We start from the raw sequence: 22,872 nt of genomic DNA on the forward strand, positions 1-22,872 counted from the left end.
GGGTGGCCCCCCTCTTTCCTTCTCCCTCTCTCTCCCTTCCCCTTTTCCCTCTCCAGTGGAAGGAAGGAGGGGGGTGAATCCTACTTGGACTAGGAGTCCAAGTAGGACTCCCCCCTTATGGCGCACCCCCTAGGCCGGCTACCTCCTCCTCCCCCTTTATATACAGAGGCGGGGGGGACCCCAAAGACACAACAGACATCTCTTAGCCATGTGCGGTGTCCCCCCTCCACGGTTTACCACCTCGGTCATATCGTCGTAGTGCTTAGGCGAAGCCCTGCGCCGGTAACTTCATCATCACCATCGCCAGGGCGTCGTGCTGACGGAACTCTCCCTCGTCCTCAACTGGATCAAGAGCTCAAGGGACATCATCGTGTTGAACGTGTGCTGAACACGGAGGTGCCGTACGTTCGGTACTTGGATCGGTTGGATCGTGAAGACGTTCGACTACATCAACCGCGTTTCTAAACGCTTCCGCTTTCAGTCTACAAGGGTACGTGGACACACTCTCCCCGTCTCGTTGCTATGCATCTCCTAGATAGACCTTGCATGATCGTAGGATTTGTTTTGAAATACTACATTCCCCAACAGTGGATTCATCACTAAATAAAGTCACGACCTCTCCAAATCCACTTTCATCAATATAATCATCATAAATAGGAGGTATGCAATCATCGTAATAAATTTTCTCATCAAAACTTGGGGGGACTAAATATATCATCTTCATCAAACATAGCATCCCCAAGCTTGTAGCTTTGCATATCATTACCATCATGGGTATTCAAAGAATTCATACTAACAACATTGCAATCATGCTTATCATTTATGGATTTTATGTCAAACATTTTATCGAATTCTTCTTCTAACAATTGAGCACAGTTTTCTGATCCATCCTTTTCAAGAAATACATGATAAAGACGAATAATACGAGCAACCCCAATTCCATTTTTGTAGTTTTCTTTTATAAATCAAACTAGTGATAAAACAAGAAACTAAAAGATTCAATTGCAAGATCTAAAGGTATACCTTCAAGCACTCACCTCCCCGGCAACGGCACCAGAAAAGAGCTTAATGTCTACTACACAACTTATTCTTTTAGACTCGTGTTGGGCCTCCAAGCGTAGAGTTTTGTAGGAAAATAGCAATTTTCCCTCAAGTGGATGACATAAGATTTACCAACCCGTGGGAGGCGTAGTATGAAGATGGTCTCTCTCAAACAACCATGCAACAAAATAACAAAGAGTCTCTTGTGTCCCCAACACACCCAATACAATGGTAAATTGTATAGCTGCACTAGTTCGGTGAAGAGATGGTGGTACAAGTGTAATATAAATAGTAGATATATGTTTTTGTAATCTGAAAATGTAAAAATAACAAGGTAGCAACTAACAAAAGTGATCAAAACGGTATTGCAATGCTTGAAAACAAGGCCTAGCTAGGGTTCATACTTTCATAAGTGCAAAATATCTCAACAATGATAACATAATTGGATCATATAACAATCCCTTAATGTCGCTTGAACTACGTCGGTATTTCCCCAAAGAGGAAGGGATGATGCAGCACAGCTATGGTAGGTATTTCCCTCAGTTATGAAACCAAGGTATCGATCCAGTAGGAGAACCAAGCAACACTATGTAAACGGTACCTACACACAAATAACAAATACTTGCAACCCGACGCTTATGAGGGGTTGTGAATCCCTCTACGGGTAACAGTGCCAGAAATTGTCAAGTTGATGGGATAAAATTTGTGATAGATTGGATAAATAGATCTCGATAAAATATGAAATAAAATATGCAAATAAAAAGTGCAGCAAGGTATTTTTGGGTTTTCGAAATAATAGATCTGAAAATAAAAATGGCAAATAATAGATCATAAAGCAAATATGATAAAGAATAGACCTTGGGGCCGTAGATTTCACTAGTGGCTTCTCTCAAGAAATAGCACACGGTGGGTAAACAAATTACTGTTGGGAAATTGATGGAAGATCAAATAATTATGACGATATCCAACGCAATGATCAATATATAGGCATCACGTCCAAAATTAGTAGACCGACTCCTGCCTTCATCTACTACTATTACTCCACACATCGACCGCTATCCAGCATGCATCTAGTGTATTAAGTTCAAGGTAAACGGAGCAATGCAATAAGAACGATGACATGATGTAGACGATATCTATTCATGTAGGATTAGCCCCCATCTTGTTATCCTTAATAGCAACGATACATGCGTGTCTTGCTGCCCCTTCTGTCACTCGGAAAGAACACCGCAAGATCGAACCCATCACAAAGCACATCTTCCCATGGCAATAAAAATTGATCTAGTTGGCCTAACTAAACCAAAGATTCAAAGAATAAATACGAGGATATAAATAATCATGCATATAAGATATCAAAAAAAGATTCAAATAATATTCATGGATATAGACTTAATCATAAACTCAAAGTTCATCGGATCCCAACAAACACACCGCAAAAAAGAGTTACATCAAATATATCTCCAAGAAACCATTGTATTGAGAATCCAAAGAGAGAGAGGAAGCCATCTAGCTACTGCCTACAGACCCATAGGTCTATGATGAACTACTCACACATCATCGAAGAGGCACCAATGAGGATGATGAACCCCTCCGAGACGGTGTCTAGATTGGATCTCGTGGTTCTAGAACTTGTGGCGATTGGAATTGTTTTTCGTCGACTCCCCTAGGGTTTTTAGAATATTTTGGTATTTATAGGGCGAAGAGGCGATGCAGGGCCCAGAAAAATTCTTCAAAAAATTCCCTATGTTTGGTACTGATATCTACGAAGTAAAAAACAAGCAAAAACAGCAACTGGCACTGGACACTATGTGAATAGGTTAGTCCCAAAAATGATATAATTTTTTTATAAAATAATTGTAAAACATCCAAGAATGATAGTATAACAGCATGGAACAAGCAAAAATTATAGATACGTTGGAGATGTATCATCCCTCAACATGCAATAAAGAATCACCCTAAAGTTCCTATCGCAAAGAACATAAGATGAAATTGATCGTAGGGTATGAAACCACCTCACCGTTATTCTTTCTGATAAATCCATTGAGATATTCCTATAAGCGTCACAAACAACCCTAGAGTTCGTACTAAAATAGTACCATATGATACACATCAACTAACTCTAATGTCACCTAGATACTTGAATGTCACCACAAGTGTTCGTGAGTTTATTATATGATATGCATCAAACAACTTCAGATTCATAATATTCAATCCAACACAAAGAACTTCAAAGAGTACCCTAAGATTTCTATCGGAGAAAGGAATACGAAAACACGAATCAACCGCTATGCATAGATTACCCCAATGTCATCACGGAAATTCGCAAGTTGATAACCGAAACATACATCAAGTGAATCAATGGAACATCCCATTGTCACCAGGGATATCCCATCACAAGACATACATCAAGTGTTCTCACATCCAAAAGATTCAATCCGACATAACAAAACCTCAGGAAAAGATTCAATTCATCACAAGAAGGTAGAGAGGGAAGAACACCATAAGATCCAAATATACTAACGCTCGCGGTACATTAAGATCGTGCCAAATCAAGAACACGGGAAAGAGAGAGGGAGAGAGAGAGAGATCAAACACATAGCTACTAGTACATACCCTCAGCCCCGAGGGTGAACTACTCCATCCTCATCATGGTGACCACCGGAATGATGAAGATGGCCTCCGGTGATGATTTCCCCCTCCGATAGGGTGCCGGAACATGGTCCTGATTGAGCTTTCGTGGATACAGAGGCTTGCGGCGGCGGAACTTCTCATTTAGGGTTCTTTCTGGGAGTTTGGGTATTTATAGAAATTTTTGGTGTCGGTCTCATGTCAAGGGGGTCCACAAGGAAGCGACAAGCTCGCTCGCCCCTCCCTGGGGGTAGGGCGCGCCTAGCGAGCTTGTCGTGGCGTCGTGGGTCTTCTAGCCCTCCTACGAAGCTTTGGGGTCTCTTTTGGTCCATAAAACATCACCGTAAATTTTCAGTCCATTCCGAGAACTTTTATTTCTGCACAAAAAACGAGACCATGGTAGTTTTGCTGAAAACAGCGTTAGTCCAGATAAATTCCATTCAAATCGTACCAAAACCATATAAAATTGATGTAAACATGGTATGAGTACTTCATAAATTATAGATACGTTGGAGACATATCACGCACCTCGAGTTCCCATGACTGACTTTGCGCCTCTTTGCTCCCGCGGCTCCACGATGACTACCTCGACACCGGCCATCCCGACTCGACATCGACCACGGCGTCCCTCACACGGCTACCTCGACGAAGGTTGCACCACCCTACGTTCTCGGCTACATCGACATCGGGACAAAGGGCTACCGCCTTACTTGAGCAACCTCATCGGTTCCCACTCCAATCACGACTCTCGCGATGCATTGATTGTTACGAATGTGGGGGATGTCCGTCGGCTTACCTTGGGATTCTTCTCCAGCCTCATTGTCTGAGTCGCTACCGTTGTGACTGCGAAAGGATGTTGAGTATCGTGATTGTTTAGGAAAAAATAATATAAACTAGGATTTATTCTTTTTTTTGCGTGGAAGGATTTGTTCTACCTTGTCTTGTACTCCAAGAGAATCACGTACTCCTATATATACACCCATGAGACTGAAGCAATAGATCAACAATTCTACCAATTCCCTCTTTATTCTTTCTACATGCATCAAACATTTTAAAATTTTAAGTTAGCAAATGCGCATAAGGGATCGATAATCACAAGTCACCTGAAAAAATCAACGTCAGACTCTTCTTTTCCGTTCCCGTAAGCAATCAACAGCGAATGCACGGTACAATTGCGTCCGGAAAGGTGTTACTGTGTTTTGCTACGTTGTTTGATGCATGATCTCAAATACATACATGATCAGGGTGCAGCACACATCACATAGTATTGCTTGCTTAATTCTCGTGCATAATCCAACTGAATAATTGTGTGCATGTCACATCGCGTGGGCTCCGAGCAAACGAGAGGCACACAGAAAGAAGAGAAGAAACATGTCACTCCTAAATCATTGTTGAAAAAGAAACACAAATCATTTCCAAGAAGAAGCGGGAAGAACCGTTATCCATGATACACTGCAATTGAATGCAGGAGATACAGATGGAGCCGCGTATTCAGAGACATGTGGATTTGCATTTGCAAGGAACTGTTGAGTCCAAAACACAACTCCTACTAGTGCAAGAAATGGCCGGATTCTAACCACAGCATATCTAGCGCCCTCTTGGTTCTTTCTCATGTAAAATGCTCACATATTTCAAAATTTAGGTTTGACCAACAAACAATTAAATTGAAAATGTGTGCCATCGTTCAAAAAAGGATTAATAATGTGTGTTACAATGTGATGTATACTCATGGCCACACTGGATTCACATCACATTCGGTGCCATTTTCCAACGTGATACTCATTGCCTCGTGGGTCCACATCCAGTGTCACACAAATTACGGATCAAGGAGACACAGCTGGCCAGCTCGTCGGCCTGGAATTTGGTTGGATGAAATGCGCGGTTGGTGCAGACGGAAATTACTGCGTGAACAGAATTGATCTTTTGGCTGTCCGTACCTATGCTTAAGCTAATTATGGGAGGAAAGCGACGCTTACCTTGCTCTTGAGGTTGTCTGGATGAGACTGTTAGCTCTTGAGGTTCCCTGGACCCATGCGAAGAAAGAGCAAGATACTAGTAGCTGTTATAGTATGTTCGTGATCGTGAATCGTGATCGTCATGAGAAGGAGAAGGAAAGGAAAGGATGATTTCCCAGAGCGGGGGAGACGCCGGCCGGATCCTTGCAACCGTTTCGCCCCAGCCAGCCACCCGCGGCCACGGGAAGAGCGTGTCCCCGGTGTGCACCGTCCGTCCGCCGCCTGCCCCGCGCGCGGCGAGATGCCGACGCCGACGCCGATCGGGATCGGGATCGGTCCGGCCACGTGGAAGGTCGTAGTACGCTGCTGGCTTCCACTGTGACAGCCTCTTGACCGGCGAGCGCCTTTTGTTGCCTCTTTGTCCGGGAACCCATCCGTCGTGGTGGGACCCTGCCGCCGAACGAGCACGACGGCGATCCATCCGTGCCTTGCATTGCCTGTTCAACGTGGAATTCCTTTTCAGGAAAACGTGGCTCCGTCCGGTTACGTGCGTGGTTCCACGAGCGATGCATGATTAGTCGGATGGATGAATGCATGGCTCGCACCATCATTGCGCTGGGTTGAACAGGCGTTAAAGTAACATAGTAACTTGGTCGCCTGGATAGACTAACTCACTGGACTGGAAGGACTCGTGCACGAGCACGAGAACGTTCATCTTCTGCAAGGAACGGGAGAATGAGCTCACGATTCGTTTCGACCGGTGATCGAATCTGGTCGCGCTCGATCGAGGAGAGGTCGGCGCGGTTGTTGTGCTTCATACTACGTGCTGTACGCAAGTCGCAACCGTTCGCCGCGCGCGTTCGCGCTAGCTAGCTGGTGATCACCGGGCGTGGGACAGCGACCGCCGGCCCCGACACGGTCGATGCCAATGCCATCGATGATAGATCAAGATTTAGATTCGACGGCACTTGGCAGAGTACGCCGGGCGCTAGTCCTCGATGCCATGCAAGTGCACATACAGAGAACGCGATGCACCGGCAATGGTGCTCGATCACCAGTTGCCAGTCCATCCTCTGTGCTCGTCCTGCGGCGCAAGGCACCCTCCCGGCCCGGGGGCTCTCGCAACTGGCCTCTTGCTACTACTACTAGGCTCGGAACAACGGAGAGGATCCAAGCCGTACGCAGGGTGCCTTCTCGAAAAGGTCATGGGCATGCACTTCTCCGGACGTATTTCCTTCATTCATTGATAGTAGTAAGCGTAGTCTACGTGCATTGCATCGTGCCTTTGATCGACGGAGACGCTTTTAGTCTGCAGGGTGTATGTATGTGCGCATTAGGACGAGCCCGGCCGGTCGACAAGTGGTCGCGTCAGTTCCGATCTCAGATCGGTCGCAGTCCATCCGCGATCGAACCACCCTGCTGCTGCTGCAGAGGATGCATGCGAGAGAACTCACCGGACCTGTGGATGTTGCTTCGGGTGGGTTGAGGCATCCTCGACCGCGCACGGATGATTCAGACTGAAAATGATCTCGACGATGAATCCAAAAGCCCATTCCGCGCAACACAAATTTGAGCTTTGCAGCGTCGAGCACCTTTTCTTCAACTATCGTTGCACGCTGAGACTATGGGGCTTGGTGAAAGGTTGGCTTCAACTTGTCAGCTTGGATGTCTCAGTTTGAGCAAACTACAGGGCAGGAGCATCAAATATTGGTGTTTCGACATGGTCTCCACCCAGAGGATTCATAGAAGAAGGGCGATGTCTTTCCTCACTATGCTAGTGTGCAAGGGTCTTTTGAAGTAACTCTGCACTCCCAATCATCCTTCTTCGCACCATCCAATGAGTGGCGAGGCTTTGGGCAACCGCGGTGCGAAACATTTGGGACACGTTCTTCCCTGAGAATAGCGTTTTCGTGTTGTGCACTCTCTGTTGGGGGTCTTTTATTTTCTCTCTTCATATAACCTTGTCAGACTTCTTCCTCTCTTAATTAATGAAAAGGACATATCTTTTGCCCCATGTTTCAGAAAAAAAAAGTCAGGTCGCGGCGTTTTGAGATTTACTGGTTGTGTATGTGTCGGTACCACTAACACCGTAGAAACTACTCCCTCCATTTTATAATATAATAGTGTTTTTGACATCAGTGTAGTGTAAAAAAGGCTATTATATTATGGCACGAGTCTATGATATCATTCAGAATGCGTTGTGGATTACTTATCCGACTTTGAAGAGCAAGTCTGACTTTGTTCGCATTTTAGCCATTGGATTAAACAGGAACGGTCCAAATGAGGCGTTACAGAAGGGATACTCTCCCAGACTCCCAGTGTTACATGTACAAAAGAATGTGATACTACAAACTCTACCCTTTTTTGCACGGCCTGTTTATTTTTGTCCAACGGCTGAGCGAAGCTAAGTTAAGCTACTGTAGCCATGACTTGGTTGTACGAAGTCAGAGAATCCATGCCACATGGAGTTTTCCCTTCCAAGTAACGAGCATAGCTTCACAGTACACGAGCCTGGGCTCAGACGTGGGTCACCGCACAAAATAAACTTAGAGCATTATTAGTAGAACCCTCAAACTCTCAAACCCTTATAGCAGTTTTAAGGGTTGAGAAGTGCCAGTTTTTGACACTTTTAAGGATTGAAAAACAGGGGCAAAGACTAGAACCCTCGAACCGAACCCTTAAACTGCTTTAAGAGTTGGATTTAAGGGTTCTAGTCTTTGCCTCAACCCCAACCTTTAAAACTCTTATTTCATATATCACACATTTCATCATATGACATATCACAAATTCCATCACATTTGACATAAAACAATAATCATTCTAGTTATTATTACAACACCGAATAAAACAATAATCATTCAAATTATTACAACAATGTTTGAGCAAATTACACTAATTGTTCGAATCAAATAGGACATAGAAAAGTAAAGCAAAGATACATCATGAGCCGACCATGAGTGGTTGCATCCTCAATCTCACGATGTGCTTGAAGAAAAGCGTGTATGCGAGAAGGGTTTCTTTCCGGTTGCACACAGGTACCAACATTGTCATAGAAACAAGGGAGGTTTAACCCTCTCTCATCCTCTAGGATCATGTTGTGTAGAATCACACAACATTTCATGATGTTCACCAAGGTTTTTTTGTCCCAAAACCGAGCTGGACCACGAACTATGGCAAACCTTGCTTGCAAAACACCGAAAGCTCTCTCAATATCCTTGCGGGCTGCCTCTTGTGCCTTGGTGAAATGAGCCTCTTTTCTTGTTAAGGGCACCCCATTTTTCTCCTTGATGGACTTCACAAGAGTTGCCCATTCGGGATAGATGCCATCGGTGAGATAGTATCCCATTGAGTACTCATTGTTCGTGATTTTGTAGTTGCAAGCTGGAGCATCCCCAGAAATTAATCTTTTGAACAAAGGAGATCTATTGAGGATATTGATATCATTGAGTGTTCCCGGCAACCCAAAGAATGCATGCCAAATCCATGTGTCCTGAGATGCTACGGCCTCAAGCACAATGGTAGCATCACGTCTTTTACTGCAATACATTCCGTGCCATGCCTTTGGGCAATTTTTCCACCTCCAATGCATACAATCAAGACTACCTAGCATCCCCGGCCATCCCCTTTTTTCATTCATTTCCATTAATCTCTTTGTATCTTCCTTGTTTGGTGCCCGGAGATACTGCTCACCGTACAACCGGATGACCAACTTGGCAAACCTACGGACTGACTCCGTGGTTGTATCTTGCCCAATGCGAAGATACTCGTCAGTATAATCCGCGGGTATGCCATAGGTGAGTACCCGCATTGCCGCCGATATCTTTTGATATGCACTAAACCCCATGATACCGGCGGCGGATCTACGACGTTTAAAGTAATAGGAGGCGGCCTCACAATCGGTGACAATCTTCACAAACAAACTATGCCGCATTCGGTACCTTCTACGGAAGAGACGAGGAGGGTATGTAGGTACCTCCGCGAAGTAGTCTTCCATCAAATGCTCATGTCCGAGAGCGCGGTTCCGGTAGATGGTGACTCGCCCCATCTTCGACCCTCTCCTCTGATCCATCCGCTTCACGCGGTTTTCAAACGATTGCACGTCGATGAGGAGGCTCATCATCTCGACGTCGTCGTCTTGCAACAACTCATCAATGTCGGAATCGTCGGATGTCGACCAATCCGACAAATCGGACATCGAGTCCATGACAATCTCCTCATTGTTCATCTCCATCTGCAAAGGACAGTCACTAATTAGTGCTAAAAATGAAACAATAAAGAAAATGAAACAAAATGAAAAAAAGCACATACCTCACCTCGGAGGAGGCGGCGTCGGCGGCCGGCGGGAGGGCGGCCGGGGCAGGGCGGGAGGGGCGGCCGGCGGGAGGGCAGGGCGGCGGCGCGGCTTGGACGGCCTGGTCGACCGGGGCGCGGCTCCTCGATGCGGCTCCTCGATGCCGGCTCCCGGGCGGCCGGTCAGGGCGGGAGGGGAGGCGGGAGGGCGGCCGGGCCGCGGCAGCGCAGGGGAGGCGGGAGGGGACGCCGGGGCGGGGAGGAGGAGGCGCGGCCGGAGCGGCGGGGCGGTGCTCGCGGGGCGGGGAGGCGGAGGGGCGGCCGGGGATGGAGCGCTGGGGCGCGGCGTGGCGGGAGGGCGGCCGGAGGCCGGCGGCGGTCGGATCCGGGGAGGGGGAGCTGAAAATTCCCTCCCGCGCGTCGTTGGCGAGGGAACCGGGTCGGGGAGGGGTTGGGCTGGGCAACCCCTGTTTCTACATGCTGGGAAGGAGAATAGGGGTTGAGCCCCTAAAAATTTTTGAAGGTTTAAGTGTTAAGGGGTTCTATTCTTTGGGAATTTTTCGTCTCAACCCGTAAAAAAGCGGTTATTTTTCAGGGTTTGAGGGTTTAGGGGTACTACTAGAAATGCTCTTATAGACGGGACCAAACAAAGTACAGTACATGTTAAGGCAAAAAAAAACAAAGTACTCCCATCATAAAAAAAATATAAGGGCATTTATATCACTAAAGTAGTAATCTAAACGATTTTATATTAGTTTACAAAGGAAAGTACATGTTAAGGCAAAAAAAAGTGCATTGAGACTTGGCTGCATATCTCAGCCAAGGAAAATTTTCCAAGTCTTTTTTACTCAGCCAATAAAGTTAAGGCAATAGCCCATTCCATTCAACAGTTTATACTCTCTCCGTATGAAAATACTTGTTCTAGAAATGAATAAAATAGATGTGTCTATAACTAAAATAAGTCTAGATACATCCATTTCTAAGACAAGTATTTCCGAACGAAGGGAGTAGGTTCTTATTCTGCATCGTCATGCAACAAGTGTTGGAATTTTGCTAGTAGGCCTTTGGCCCAAAGCCCAACTAAAATTTTGAAATTATCTTTGCCCATTCATGCACACATGTGAGTGGAGTGAGTGAGATTAAAGTTTAGTCCCACCACGTAAGTTGAGTGAGAGTTGCACCTATTTATAAGGTGAGCTCTTCTACCACTTGTATGAGCATGAGAAGAGGTGACCTACACGCGCGCTCCTCCTCCTCGCTCGCCACGCCTCGTCACGACGCGTCGCGGGTTGCGGGATTGAGCTGAGCCGAGGACAGAGCTATGCATGTTGTCTATAACGTGGGGTTTACTCCCATGACCTACCTGGCCCGCACTATATAGTCAGCAGACGTCTATCATAGCCGCCGCAGCCGCATTGTATGGTTTCGCACCACCGTTCCATATCATTGCACCGTCAAGCAAGTCTTCTCCATCCCTCTTTTCGGCATGCACCGTGAGAAGGGACAGCAAGCCTCCGGAACCCCCGCCTCTCGTGATCCTGTACGGGAGAGGGGTGATCAGGTTTTTGGGGAGCGCACTTGCGCGACTGCTGGCAGCGACGACTTCACCAACGACGACTTCTTCCTCGACCTCGGAAACCTCATCGTCGACAACATGGGCGACAACCTCAACACCGGCGATGTTGCTCCCACTGCCCCGTATGTGATTCTATCCTTCTTGTTCGAGATCATGGTAGAATTCATGTTTCTAGTATGTGCCCTAGATGTGATATGTTCATCTACTATGCTAGTTCGCATTATTAGTTTAATCTCTGCTATTGTTGTCATGATTTATCTTCTGTTTGTTCGGATTAAATCTCGTAGTAATTTGCTCATATTTCCAACAATCCAGAAACCTGATTATAGGCAATTTACTCCGAGTGGTTTTGCTGCGCATTTGAAGCCGCCTGCCTTTAAGGGGTGCAATACAATAGGTGGCGCACGAGAGCAGTCTACTGGTTTAAGACCATGTGCTGCTATGACGCCACTAAGGGCAAGCCTGAGGACGATCTTAATCCTGCACAACAGGAAGCTTTTGAGAAGATCGATACCCTCTTTAAAGGTGCCCTTCTGAGTGTTCTTGATGATTCCATTTGAAGGAAATATGCCCTAGAGGCAATAATAAAGTTATTATTTATTTCCTTATATCATGATAAATGTTTATTATTCATGCTAGAATTGTATTAAACCGGAAACATAATACATGTGTGAATACATAGACAAACAGAGTGTCACTAGTATGCCTCTACTTGACTAGCTCGTTGATCAAAGATGGTTATGTTTCCTAACCATGGACATGATTTGTCATTTGATTAACGGGATCACATCATTAGGAGAATAATGTGATTGACTTGACCCATTCTGTTAGCTTAGCACTTGATCGTTTAGTTTATTGCTATTGCTTTCTTCATGACTTATACATGTTCCTATGACTATGAGATTATGCAACTCCCATTTACCAGAGGAACACTTTGTGTGCTACGAAACGTCACAACGTAACTGGGTGATTATAAAGGTGCTCTACAGATGTCTCCAAAGGTACTTGTTGGGTTGGCGTATTTCGAGATTAGGATTTGTCACTCCGATTGTCGGAGAGGTATCTGTGGGCCCTCTCGGTAATGCACATCACTTAAGCCTTGCAAGCATTGCAACTAATGAGTTAGTTGCGGGATGATGTATTACGGAATGAGTAAAGAGACTTGCCGGTAACGAGATTGAACTAGGTATTAAGATACCGACGATCGAATCTCGGGCAAGTAACATACCGATGACAAAGGGAACAACGTATGTTGTTATGCGGTCTGACCGATAAAGATCTTCATAGAATATGTGGGAGCCAATATGAGCATCCAGGTTCCGCTATTGGTTATTGACTAGAGACGTGTGTCGGTCATGTCTACATAGTTCTCGAACCCGTAGGGTCCGCACGCTTAACGTTTCGATGACGGTTATATTATGAGTTTTGATGTACCGAAGGTTGTTCGGAGTCCCGGATGTGATCACGGACATGACGAGGAGTCTCGAAATGGTCAAGACATGAAGATTGATATATTGGACGACTATATTCGGACACCGGAATGGTTCCGGGGGTTATCGGATATATACCGGAGTACCGGGGGGTTACCGGAACTCCCCGGGGGGTTATTGGGCCTCATGGGCCCAAAGTGGTGGAAGAGGAGAGGCAGCGGGAGGTGGCGCGCTGCCCCCTTTCCCCAATCCGAATTGGGAAAGGGGAGGGGGCGCGGCCCCCCTTCTCCTTCCTTCTCTCCACCTCCTCCTTCCCCCTTCTCCTAGTTGGAATAGGAAAGGGGGGCAAAACCTACTTGGAGTAGGATTGCCCCCCCTTGGGCGCGCCTCCTCCTCTTGGCCGGCCCCCTCCTCCTACCCCCCTTTATATACGGAGGAGGGGGGCACCCCATAGACACAACAATTGATCAAGTTGATCTTTTAGCCGTGTGCGGTGCCCCCCTCCACCATAGTCCACCTCGATAATACTGTAGCGGTGCTTAGGCGAAGCCCTGCGTCGGTAGAACATCAACATCATCACCACGCCGTCGTGCTGACGAAACTCTCCCTCAACACTCGGCTGGTTGGGAGTTTGAGGGACGTCATCGGGCTGAACGTGTGCTGAACTCGGAGGTGCCGTGCGTTCGGTACTTGATCGGTCAGATCGTGAAGACGTACGACTATATCAACCGCGTTGTGCTAAACGCTTCCGCTTTCGGTCTACGAGGGTACGTGGACAACACTCTCCCCTCTCGTTGCTATGCATCACCATGATCTTGCGTGTGCGTAGGAAAATTTTGAAATTACTACGTTCCCCAACACTATTGTGGATTCGTATATGTCGTTTGACAACAGCAAGGACATGTGGGCTGCGCTCGAAGCCAAGTTTGTGGCATCGGACACCGGCAGCGAGTTGTACGCCATGGAGCAATTCTATGACTACAAGATGGCTGATGAACGCTCTGTTGTACAGCAAGCTCGTGAGATACAGTCGCCCGCAAAGGAACTTGAGTACTTCAAGTGTGTGTTGCTGGACAAATTTGTTGTCGGAGGCATCATCGCCAAGCTTCCACCTTCGTGGAACAATTTGGCTACTTCCCTGAAACACAAGAGACAAACACAAGAGACAGGAGTTTTTCATTGCGGATCTTATTGGTACTCTTGATGTTGAAGAGAAGGCGAGAGCAAAGGACACACGTGCTCGAGTTGCCGAGGGAGCTTCTGGTGCCCACATGGTACAGAAGAAGAACTTCCAGCCCAACAAGTTCAAAAACAACAAGAACAAAACTCAGGGCAAAGGCAAGTTTGATACAAAGAACAAGTCGTCATATTCTACCAACTTAGAAGAATTCTCATAAGAAGGGGAAGGGACTTTGCCATGTCTGCGGTGATCCTAATCACTGGGCTCCGAAGTGTCCTAACCGCTTTGAGGAGCGCGAACATGAGAAGAGCGGCAAGTCCGCTAATGTTGCCATTGGTGATATTGATATGAAGGAATCTGGATGCGGTATTCTTCCTACCATCCTTTCAGTATTTCAATCTCCTGATTGATTAATTGACCCCGGTGACAATGTACATGTTTGTGTTGACGCCTCCATGTTTTCTTCTTACCAGGTCACAGGGACTTCTCCCGTGCTGATGAGGAATGGGTCACATGCCATCATTCGAGGTATCGGTATGGTTGATCTGAAGTTTACTTTGGGGAAGACCGTGTGTCTAAAGAACGTTTATCATGTGTCGTCCATCAATAAAAGTCTCGTTAGCGGTTCCCGTTTATGTCGAGATGGTTTTAAGTTGGTTTTCAAGTCCAATAAAGTTGTAATTTCTAAGTATGGACAATTTGTTGGAAAAGGCTATGAGAGCGGAGGCTTGTTCCGCCTATCTTTGTCAGATATTTGCACTAAAGTTATTAATAATGTTTGTCGCAATAATGAGTGATATTTGGCATTCACGACTTTGTCATATTAACTTTGGTTGCATGACTCGGCTAGCCAATATGAATTTAATTCCGAAAATCTCTACTATCAAAGGCTCCAAGTGTCAAGTATGTGTGCAAGCTAAGCAACCTCTCAAGTCCCATAAGACTGCAGAGGTAAGAGACTTGGCACCACTAGAGCTTATACATTCTGATCTTTGTGAGATGAATGGCGTGTTGACAAAAGGTGGAAAGAGATACTTCATGACTTTGATTGATGACTCCACTAGATATTGTTATGTGTATCTTCTGAAATCAAAAGATGAGGCTTTAACTTTTTTCAAAAACTATAAAGCTGAGGTAGAGAACCAACTTGATCGGAAAATTAAACGGCTTCGGTCTGATCGTGGTGGAGAGTATTTTTTCAATGAATTTGATTTGTTTTGTGCGAAACATGGTATAATCCATGAGAGGACACCTCCCTACTCACCTCAGTCAAATGGGATAGCCGAAATAAAGAACCAAACTCTAACTGATATGGTTAACACCATGTTAGACACATCGGGTCTCTCCAAGGAATGATGGGGGGATGCGCTAATGACTGTGTGTCATGTCCTAAACTGAGTTCTCACAAAGCATAAGACCATGACTCCATTTGAGGAATGGGAAAGGAAAAGGTTGAAACTCTCTTACCTACGTACTTGGGGTTGTTTGGCGAAAGTCGATATACCAATTCCCAAGAAGCGCAAGCTTGGACCAAAAACTGTGGATTGTGTTCTTCTGGGCTATGCTTTTCATAGTATTGGTTATAGATTTTTGATAATAAAATCTGAGGTATCCGACATGCATTTTGGTACGATTATGGAGTCAAATGATGCAACTTTTTTTGAGGACATATTTCCTATGAAGGATATGTCGAGTTCATCAAATCAGGAGATACCTACTCCATCTAGTGAGGAATTCGTTGTAATTCCTGAACCCACCATTGCGATGGAACACGTTGAGAATTCTGTTGAGGGTGACAATGAAACTCCTGTGAGGAGTAAGATGCAGAGGATTGCAAAGTCCTTTGGTGATGATTTCATTGTGTACTTTGTGGATGACACACCCAGGACTATTTTAGAAGCCTATGCATCTCTAGATGCTGACTACTGGAAGGAAGTTGTTCGTAGCGAGATGGATTCCATCTTAGCTAACGGAACCTGGGAGATCATTAACCGTCCGTATGGGTGCAAACCTTTAGGATGTAAGTGGGTGTTCAAGAAGAAGCTTAGACCTGATGATACGATTAAAAAGTACAAGGAACGGCTTGTGGCTAAGGTTTATACCCAGAAAGAAGGTGAAGACTTTCTTGATACTTACTCACACGTGGCTAGACTAACCATAATTCGGGTGCTACTATCACTGGCTGCCTCACATGGTCTTCTCGTTCATCAAATGGATGTTAAGACGGCTTTCCTGAATGGAGAGTTGAACGAGGAAATTTACATGGATCAGCCAGATGGTTTTGTAGTATCTGGTCAGGAAGGAAAGGCGTGCAAGTTATTAAAGTCTTTATATGGCCTTAAACAAGCTCCTAAGGAGTGGCATGAGAAGTTTGAAAGAACATTAACTGCTGTCGGCTTTGTAGTAAACGATGGTGACAAGTGTGTGTACTATCGCCATGGTGGGGGTGAAGGAGTTAGTCTTTGTCTGTATGTCGATGGCATACTGATCTTTGAAACCAAACTTGATCTAATCAAGGAGGTTAAGGATTTCTTATCTTGCTGTTTTGAGATGAAGGATCTAGGAGTAACTGATGTTATCTTAAACATCAAGCTGTTGAGAGATGAGAATGGTGGGATCACACTACTTCAGTCTCACTATATGGAAAAGACCTTGAGTCGTTTTGGGTATAGCGACTGCATGCCTTCTCCAACTCCATATGATGCTAGTGTGTTGCTTTGAAAGAATCGACGGATTGCTAGAGATCAACTGATATATTCTCATATTATTAGCTCGCTTATGTATTTGGCGAGTGCCACGAGGCCTGACATCTCTTTTGTTGTGATCAAAGTGAGTCGGTTTGTGTCAAAACCGGGAGATGATCATTGGCATGCACTTGAGAGAGTTATGAGCTACTTGAAAGGCACTGCGAGCTATGAGATTCACTATACCGGGTATCCAAGGGTACTAGAGGGTTATAGTGACTCAAACTAGATATCTGATGCTGATGAAATTAAGGCCACAAGTGGTTATGTTTTTACACTTGGTGGTGGCGCTGTTTCCTGGAAGTCTTGCAAGCAGACCATCTTAACGAGGTCAACTATGGAAGCAGAACTCACAGTATTAGACACTGCCACTGTTGAAGCAGAGTGGCTACGTGAGCTCTTGATGGACTTGCCTATGGTTGAAAAACCAATACCCCCTATCCTGATGAACTGTGACAATCAAACTGTGATCGTCAAGATAAACAGTTCTAAGGACAATATGAAGTCCTCAAGGCATGTGAAGAGGAGACTAAAATCTGTCAGAAAATTGAGGAACTCCGGAGTTATTATGTTGGATTATATCCAAATGTCGAAAAACTTGGCTGATCCCTTCACAAAGGGTTTATCACGTAGTGTGATAGATAATGCACCGATGGAGATGGGTATGAGACCCACCACATGAGTTGTCCATAATGATAACCCACTCTATGTGATCGGAGATCCCGTGAAGTAGAAGTGGGAGACAAGCTGTTGGTTAGCTGGGAGGAGAGTATTCCTATATTAATTATCCCACTCCGTGAAGATGCAATACTCTCCTGATATGTATGACATGTTGATACTTATCTTAATGTGTTCCAAGTGGTTTATTCGGGTAAGTAGAGATGTTGTCCTGCAGAGCATCTCCTTAGGAACACACCTATCTGAATTTGACTATTAACGTCGCAGTCTGTGAGAATTGAGTGTTCTCTAATAAATTCATGAAAGGCCCTGGAGTATGACGTATACGCTCTACCCGCGAGGAAGCCTTGCGGCAGCCCAGTATCGGTCAAGAATTTGTGTGGAACTAGTCTCGCAGAAAATTTGTAGTTCAAGGCACAGTCCACTATTCAAGTTGTGATCTGGTGTAGCATAAATCTCTGAGTGGAAGTTCAACTTTACAGTCTCCACTGAGCACCGGTATATAAACAATGTTTTGGAACTAAATGATGAGATGTGCCAATGAGACTTTGTGTGGGGTTATTAGAATTTTGCTAGTAGGCCTTTGGCTCAAAGCCCAACTAAAATTCTGAAATTCTCTTGGCCCATTCATGCACACATGTGAGTGAAGTGAGTGAGACTAAAGTTTAGTCCCACCACGTAAGTTGAGTGAGAGTTGCACTTTTTTATAAGGTGGGCTCTTCTACCACTTGTATGAGCATGAGAAGAGGAGACCTACACGCGTGCTCCTCGCTCGCCTCGCCTCGTCACGACGCGTCGCGCCGCGGATTGCCGGATTGAGCCGAGCCGAGGACTGGGCTATGCACGTTGTCTATATTTTTGCTATTCGAAAAAAATAGTGAGTCATTAATTAATAATTAACGGACGTTGGATCGCGACTCATATGTGGGTTTCACTCCCACAACCTACCCGGCCCGCACTATATAGTCAGGCAGACGTCTACCCTAGCCGTCGCCGTATCGTATGGTTTCGCACCACCGTTTCAGATCATTGCGCCGCCAAGTAAGTCTTCTCCATCCCTCCTGTACGGGAGAGGGGCGATCAGGTTTTTGGGGAGCGTACTCGCGCGACTGCTGGCAGCGACGACTTCGCCAACGATGACTTCTTTCCCGACCTCGGCAACCTCATCCTCGACGACATGGGCGACAACCTCAATGTCGTCGGTGCTGCTCCCGCTGCACTGTATGTGATTATATCCTTCTTGTTCGAGATCATGGTAGAATTTATGTTTCTAGTATGTGCCTTAGATGTAATTTGTTCATCTACTATGCTAGTTTGCATGATTAGTTTAATCCCTACTATTGCTATCATGATTTATCTTATGTTTATTCAGATTAAATCTCATAGTAATTTGCTCATATTTCCAACAACAAGTACATGGATGTTTAATACTTCCTCCGTAAACAAATAGGAGTATGCTCATGTATTTGTTTACGGAGGGAGTACACATCTATTCATTGATGACTGATCTTGCAATACATATCCAGCCGGAAACTCTAGTGTTGAACTAAACCTGATACTGTAATACTCATCTTCTCATTGCTGAAGAGTTGACAAAACAAACAAAGAAAAATCTGGACAGAAGGGCCCGTTTTAGTGACAAAATGAAGAACAGAGCGGATCACAATTCACACATTATTAATACTTGTATCAGTTCAGTTGTACAAAAGTTTGGCAGAGTATGATACACCATATAACCCTCGCAATAAAATAAATAAAAACTCCACACAAGTGGCAAAATTAGGAAGTGTTTCTAGCTTTACATGGGGGCTAGTTGCTAAGCTCTAACCAACAAACAGAAACGGGGGCAGAGAAAATGCAGGACCTGATGATTGCTGACAGAGAAACGGCGAATATCACAAGCAACCGCTAAAACCTGACCTCTTCAGGGCTAACAACAGTTCAAAGGTGGCAATACGACCTCCGAGCTAGAACTCCTGGTTGGTAACCTTCTTTTCATGCAAGAAGCTATCACTCGTCATGAACCCGTCTTGGCTGAGTATCATCTTGGCCAGTAAAGTACATCATGACACCGAGAAGAGCAACAACAAACATGAGAATGTATAATGAGTTCATGCTGACAAGAGAGTGCATGAAACCCATGAAGGAAGGGCCACTGACTTTCTTCTTTATTGTTCTCCCTGCTCTATATCCCTCAAGGAATTGGCTTAATTGGGATGCTTGGTCGCCTTCTTCTAACTTCTCTGAACCCTCCACCTTCGCAAGAAGCATTTTTAGTCAGTTACACGACATGGCGAACTATAAAACGGATGCTGACAAGCTAAGCAGAAATAGCAGGTTAAAAAACACACTTCCGTATTTCTTTTCAATATTTTTAACCATACCTCTATATCTAATTTTCAAACTTCTAAAATACCATATAAATATGAAAGGACTAAACATATCGCTTCTACCGAATACGATATAACCAATATAAGCACGCCGATGAACAGTGATACACTAAAGGTGGTTTCATTAGGATGCTGGTAGCTGGAACAAGAATAGATTACTGAGGTAAGTGTTAGACTTACTAGTTCATACTCTTCATTTCTGTCCCACACTAGCAGCTTTGGCAATTGTGAGCTCTTGGAAACATCAAAAGTCTCCACAAACTCCTCCCATTGTTTGACTCCAACATATCCAAACACCAAATCACGGTTCGCATGAGCAGCAGACCTCAAAATTTTTACCAGCTGGGTAGAATTTACATCCGAGTCATCCTCCAAAATTGCGAGGACAACTTTTCTGTCATCATCATCCAGCAATTTCAATGTCTCGGTGTTGATGGGGACAGTCAAAGGCAGCAGCGATTGCCTTACAAAATCCTCCAAGAAACGTCCTGTGTACACAACAAGACCGCCATTTACTAGCCTCATAAACGTGGGACGATAAGATATTAAAAAGTTTCTACTCCCTCCGTTCCTAAATATTTGTCTTTCTAGAAATTTCAACAAGCGACTATATACGAAGCAAAATGAGTGAGTCTACACTCTAAAATATATCTATATACATCCGTATGTGGTAGTCCATTTGAAATCTCTAAAAAGACAAATATTTAGGAACGGAGGGAGTACATGTTAGTCAAATTACCACTCAGATTCAAGAAACTAGAAACTGTGAATAATAGACATAAGGAGGGAATAAAATAATGCTTCCTAACAATTACCTTCAAATGGGCCATAGAACACACTTTGTTCATTATACTTTGGATGAACTGCAACCAATGCTGGGATCTTATTAAAATCATATGTCGCCATCCAGTCCTCAGAAAAATCTTTTGCGACGGCAAACCATGCTCTTTTCTTGTATTTTCCTCCATATTCAGCAATCAATGACTCGTTGACCCCAAAACCGATGAACATTGGAAAGCTTGTGCCGGCATTCTCAACAAAGCTCTTGATTGCAGAATCCGACTCAAGAGTAGAAACATCAGGCGCAACAAACTTCTTAAGATTGCGGACAAGCAAGTCAGCTTTCCTTGAACCAGTGTATTCAATAGGGACCCCATGTATAAAGAGCATTAGAGTAGGGAACCCACTGCACTCAGAAGAAAAATAAAGAACATCATAATGATAGCATGTACAAATCTCTAAACCCAGACTAGTTATGGGCGGAACACTTACTCCACTCCATATTTTGATCCAAGCTTCCTGTACTTGTCGGCATTTACTTTGGCAACCATGATGGGCTCACTCAATCCCGCCAACACCGGTGCAGCTTCATCTAACTGCAACAGTTCATTTTCTCAGTCTTAAGTCCTACAAGACAGATACTCCAAAGTTCCCTGCTTTTATAACAGTTGAAATAAGCAAATGTAAAATTTGAGGATCTAGTTAAGGTCAAGAAAGAAACATCTTGATACACCTATGGGTCTGGGTCTGTTTGGTTGGTGCCAACCTTTACCGTACCAAAATGTTGGCAGACTATGTTTCTTTGAATCTTAATTGGTTGGGATGCCAATGGAATCTTGCCAACTCTCCACACATTCTCTTTACAAATCTTGCCAAACTTTGTCCAACAAAGGGTCAAGGAATCTCTAGCCAATGGTTGGCAAATTTTGGTAGGGCGTGCTACAACAATTTCCGTTCTTCCACATAGTAATCTACCTTAATTGAAGTGATGGTGCGTGCCATTTCATTGTCCACTTGACATTTAGGTCGCTACATAAGAATCCTAAAATAAAATTTCACTTTGTACGGTCTCGCCCTAACCTGCTGGAGTCCCAAGAGATCCCGGTAATGACTTGCGATCCGAAACTCTCAATTACCCTACTTCCAAAAAACTCGCGCAATTGCCGAGATCCACAGCGGCATCTCACTTCGCATACTGGACAGTCGAAACAACTCAATTCGCATCACACCTCTCGGGAGCAGTGGTAAGTAACAGGGTCAGTTAGGTGTGAGGTCGAGTAGCAGCAGTACCTCGGGGGCGAGGCGCTTGCAGTGGCCGCACCATGGCGCGTAGAAGTCGACGAAGAGGAAATCGATGGAGCTGAGGGCCGCCTCGAAGTTGCTGTCGTCCAGGTCTATCACCTTCCCGTCGCGCGGAAACTCCTCGGCGGCGGAGAAGGCCGCGAGCAGGAGGAGGGGAAGGAGGAGGAGAGGAAGCGGCGGCGGCGGTGGAGTCGTCGCCATCGCCGTGCGCGGCCGATTCGATCTTCCGCCGCGTCTGAACGGGAAGGGGTGTGGTTCTGGTGCCCACGGAACTGTCTGCCTGTCTTGATGGAAGAAGGGGTTTATTGGGGGAAAAGTTCATTTATGCCCCTTCTTCTTCTGAAAAAGAGGGACGCAAATTCGCATTTGATGAGCCATGTCGGCCTAAGTTTTTTTTTTTCTTTCCTGATCTCGAAATGGGTAGGAGCAATTTGTTAGGCCCCGTAGTCCGCTGCAACGCCAAATGTAACATCTACTCCCTCCAATCCAAATCAATTGCCGCAGGCTTAGTATAACTGTAATACCCAAGCTCTCATGTTTTACCTCACTTACCAATTGAACTATAAAATACTTAATAGGCTCAAAAACAAAATTAAAATTCATCATCAGTAGAACATAAGCGAACAAGTACCAAGCCGAAGTACAGGCTTATACCACCACAGAAACATTAAACAGAGTTGAAAGTTTGAATCTGCCTCTTTCGCCATCTTGCAATTTTACACTTCGCGATTTCCGCCAAGAATCCATCAGACATGATTTGAGCAATTTTCGCCAGATAATACCAAACTACACAATCATTATCTGACAGCATATAAAGAGATGCAAAGTGCAAAAGAGGCGTCAACAGGTGCCAAGAGGAACGCAAACAAGAATTGGAT

At 45.0% G+C, this 22,872-nt stretch overlaps 1 protein-coding gene across 1 annotated transcript; it reads right to left on the minus strand.

Moving 5' to 3' along the window:
• Nucleotides 1-19,180: 19,180 nt before the first annotated feature.
• LOC125538296 (protein disulfide isomerase-like 5-2) lies at nucleotides 19,181-22,291 on the minus strand. The gene is made up of 5 exons (XM_048701562.1): nucleotides 21,983-22,291; nucleotides 21,185-21,288; nucleotides 20,728-21,098; nucleotides 20,093-20,400; nucleotides 19,181-19,778 (listed from the first exon to the last, which is right to left on the minus strand). The coding sequence occupies exons 1-5, from the start codon at nucleotides 22,193-22,195 to the stop codon at nucleotides 19,533-19,535; spliced, it is 1,242 nt and encodes a 413-aa protein (XP_048557519.1). The 5' UTR covers nucleotides 22,196-22,291; the 3' UTR covers nucleotides 19,181-19,532.
• Between the last annotated feature and the right edge of the window lie 581 nt (nucleotides 22,292-22,872).

The sequence above is a fragment of the Triticum urartu genome, chromosome 2 (assembly GCF_003073215.2).
Source record: "Triticum urartu cultivar G1812 chromosome 2, Tu2.1, whole genome shotgun sequence".
Taxonomy (NCBI): domain Eukaryota; kingdom Viridiplantae; phylum Streptophyta; class Magnoliopsida; order Poales; family Poaceae; genus Triticum; species Triticum urartu.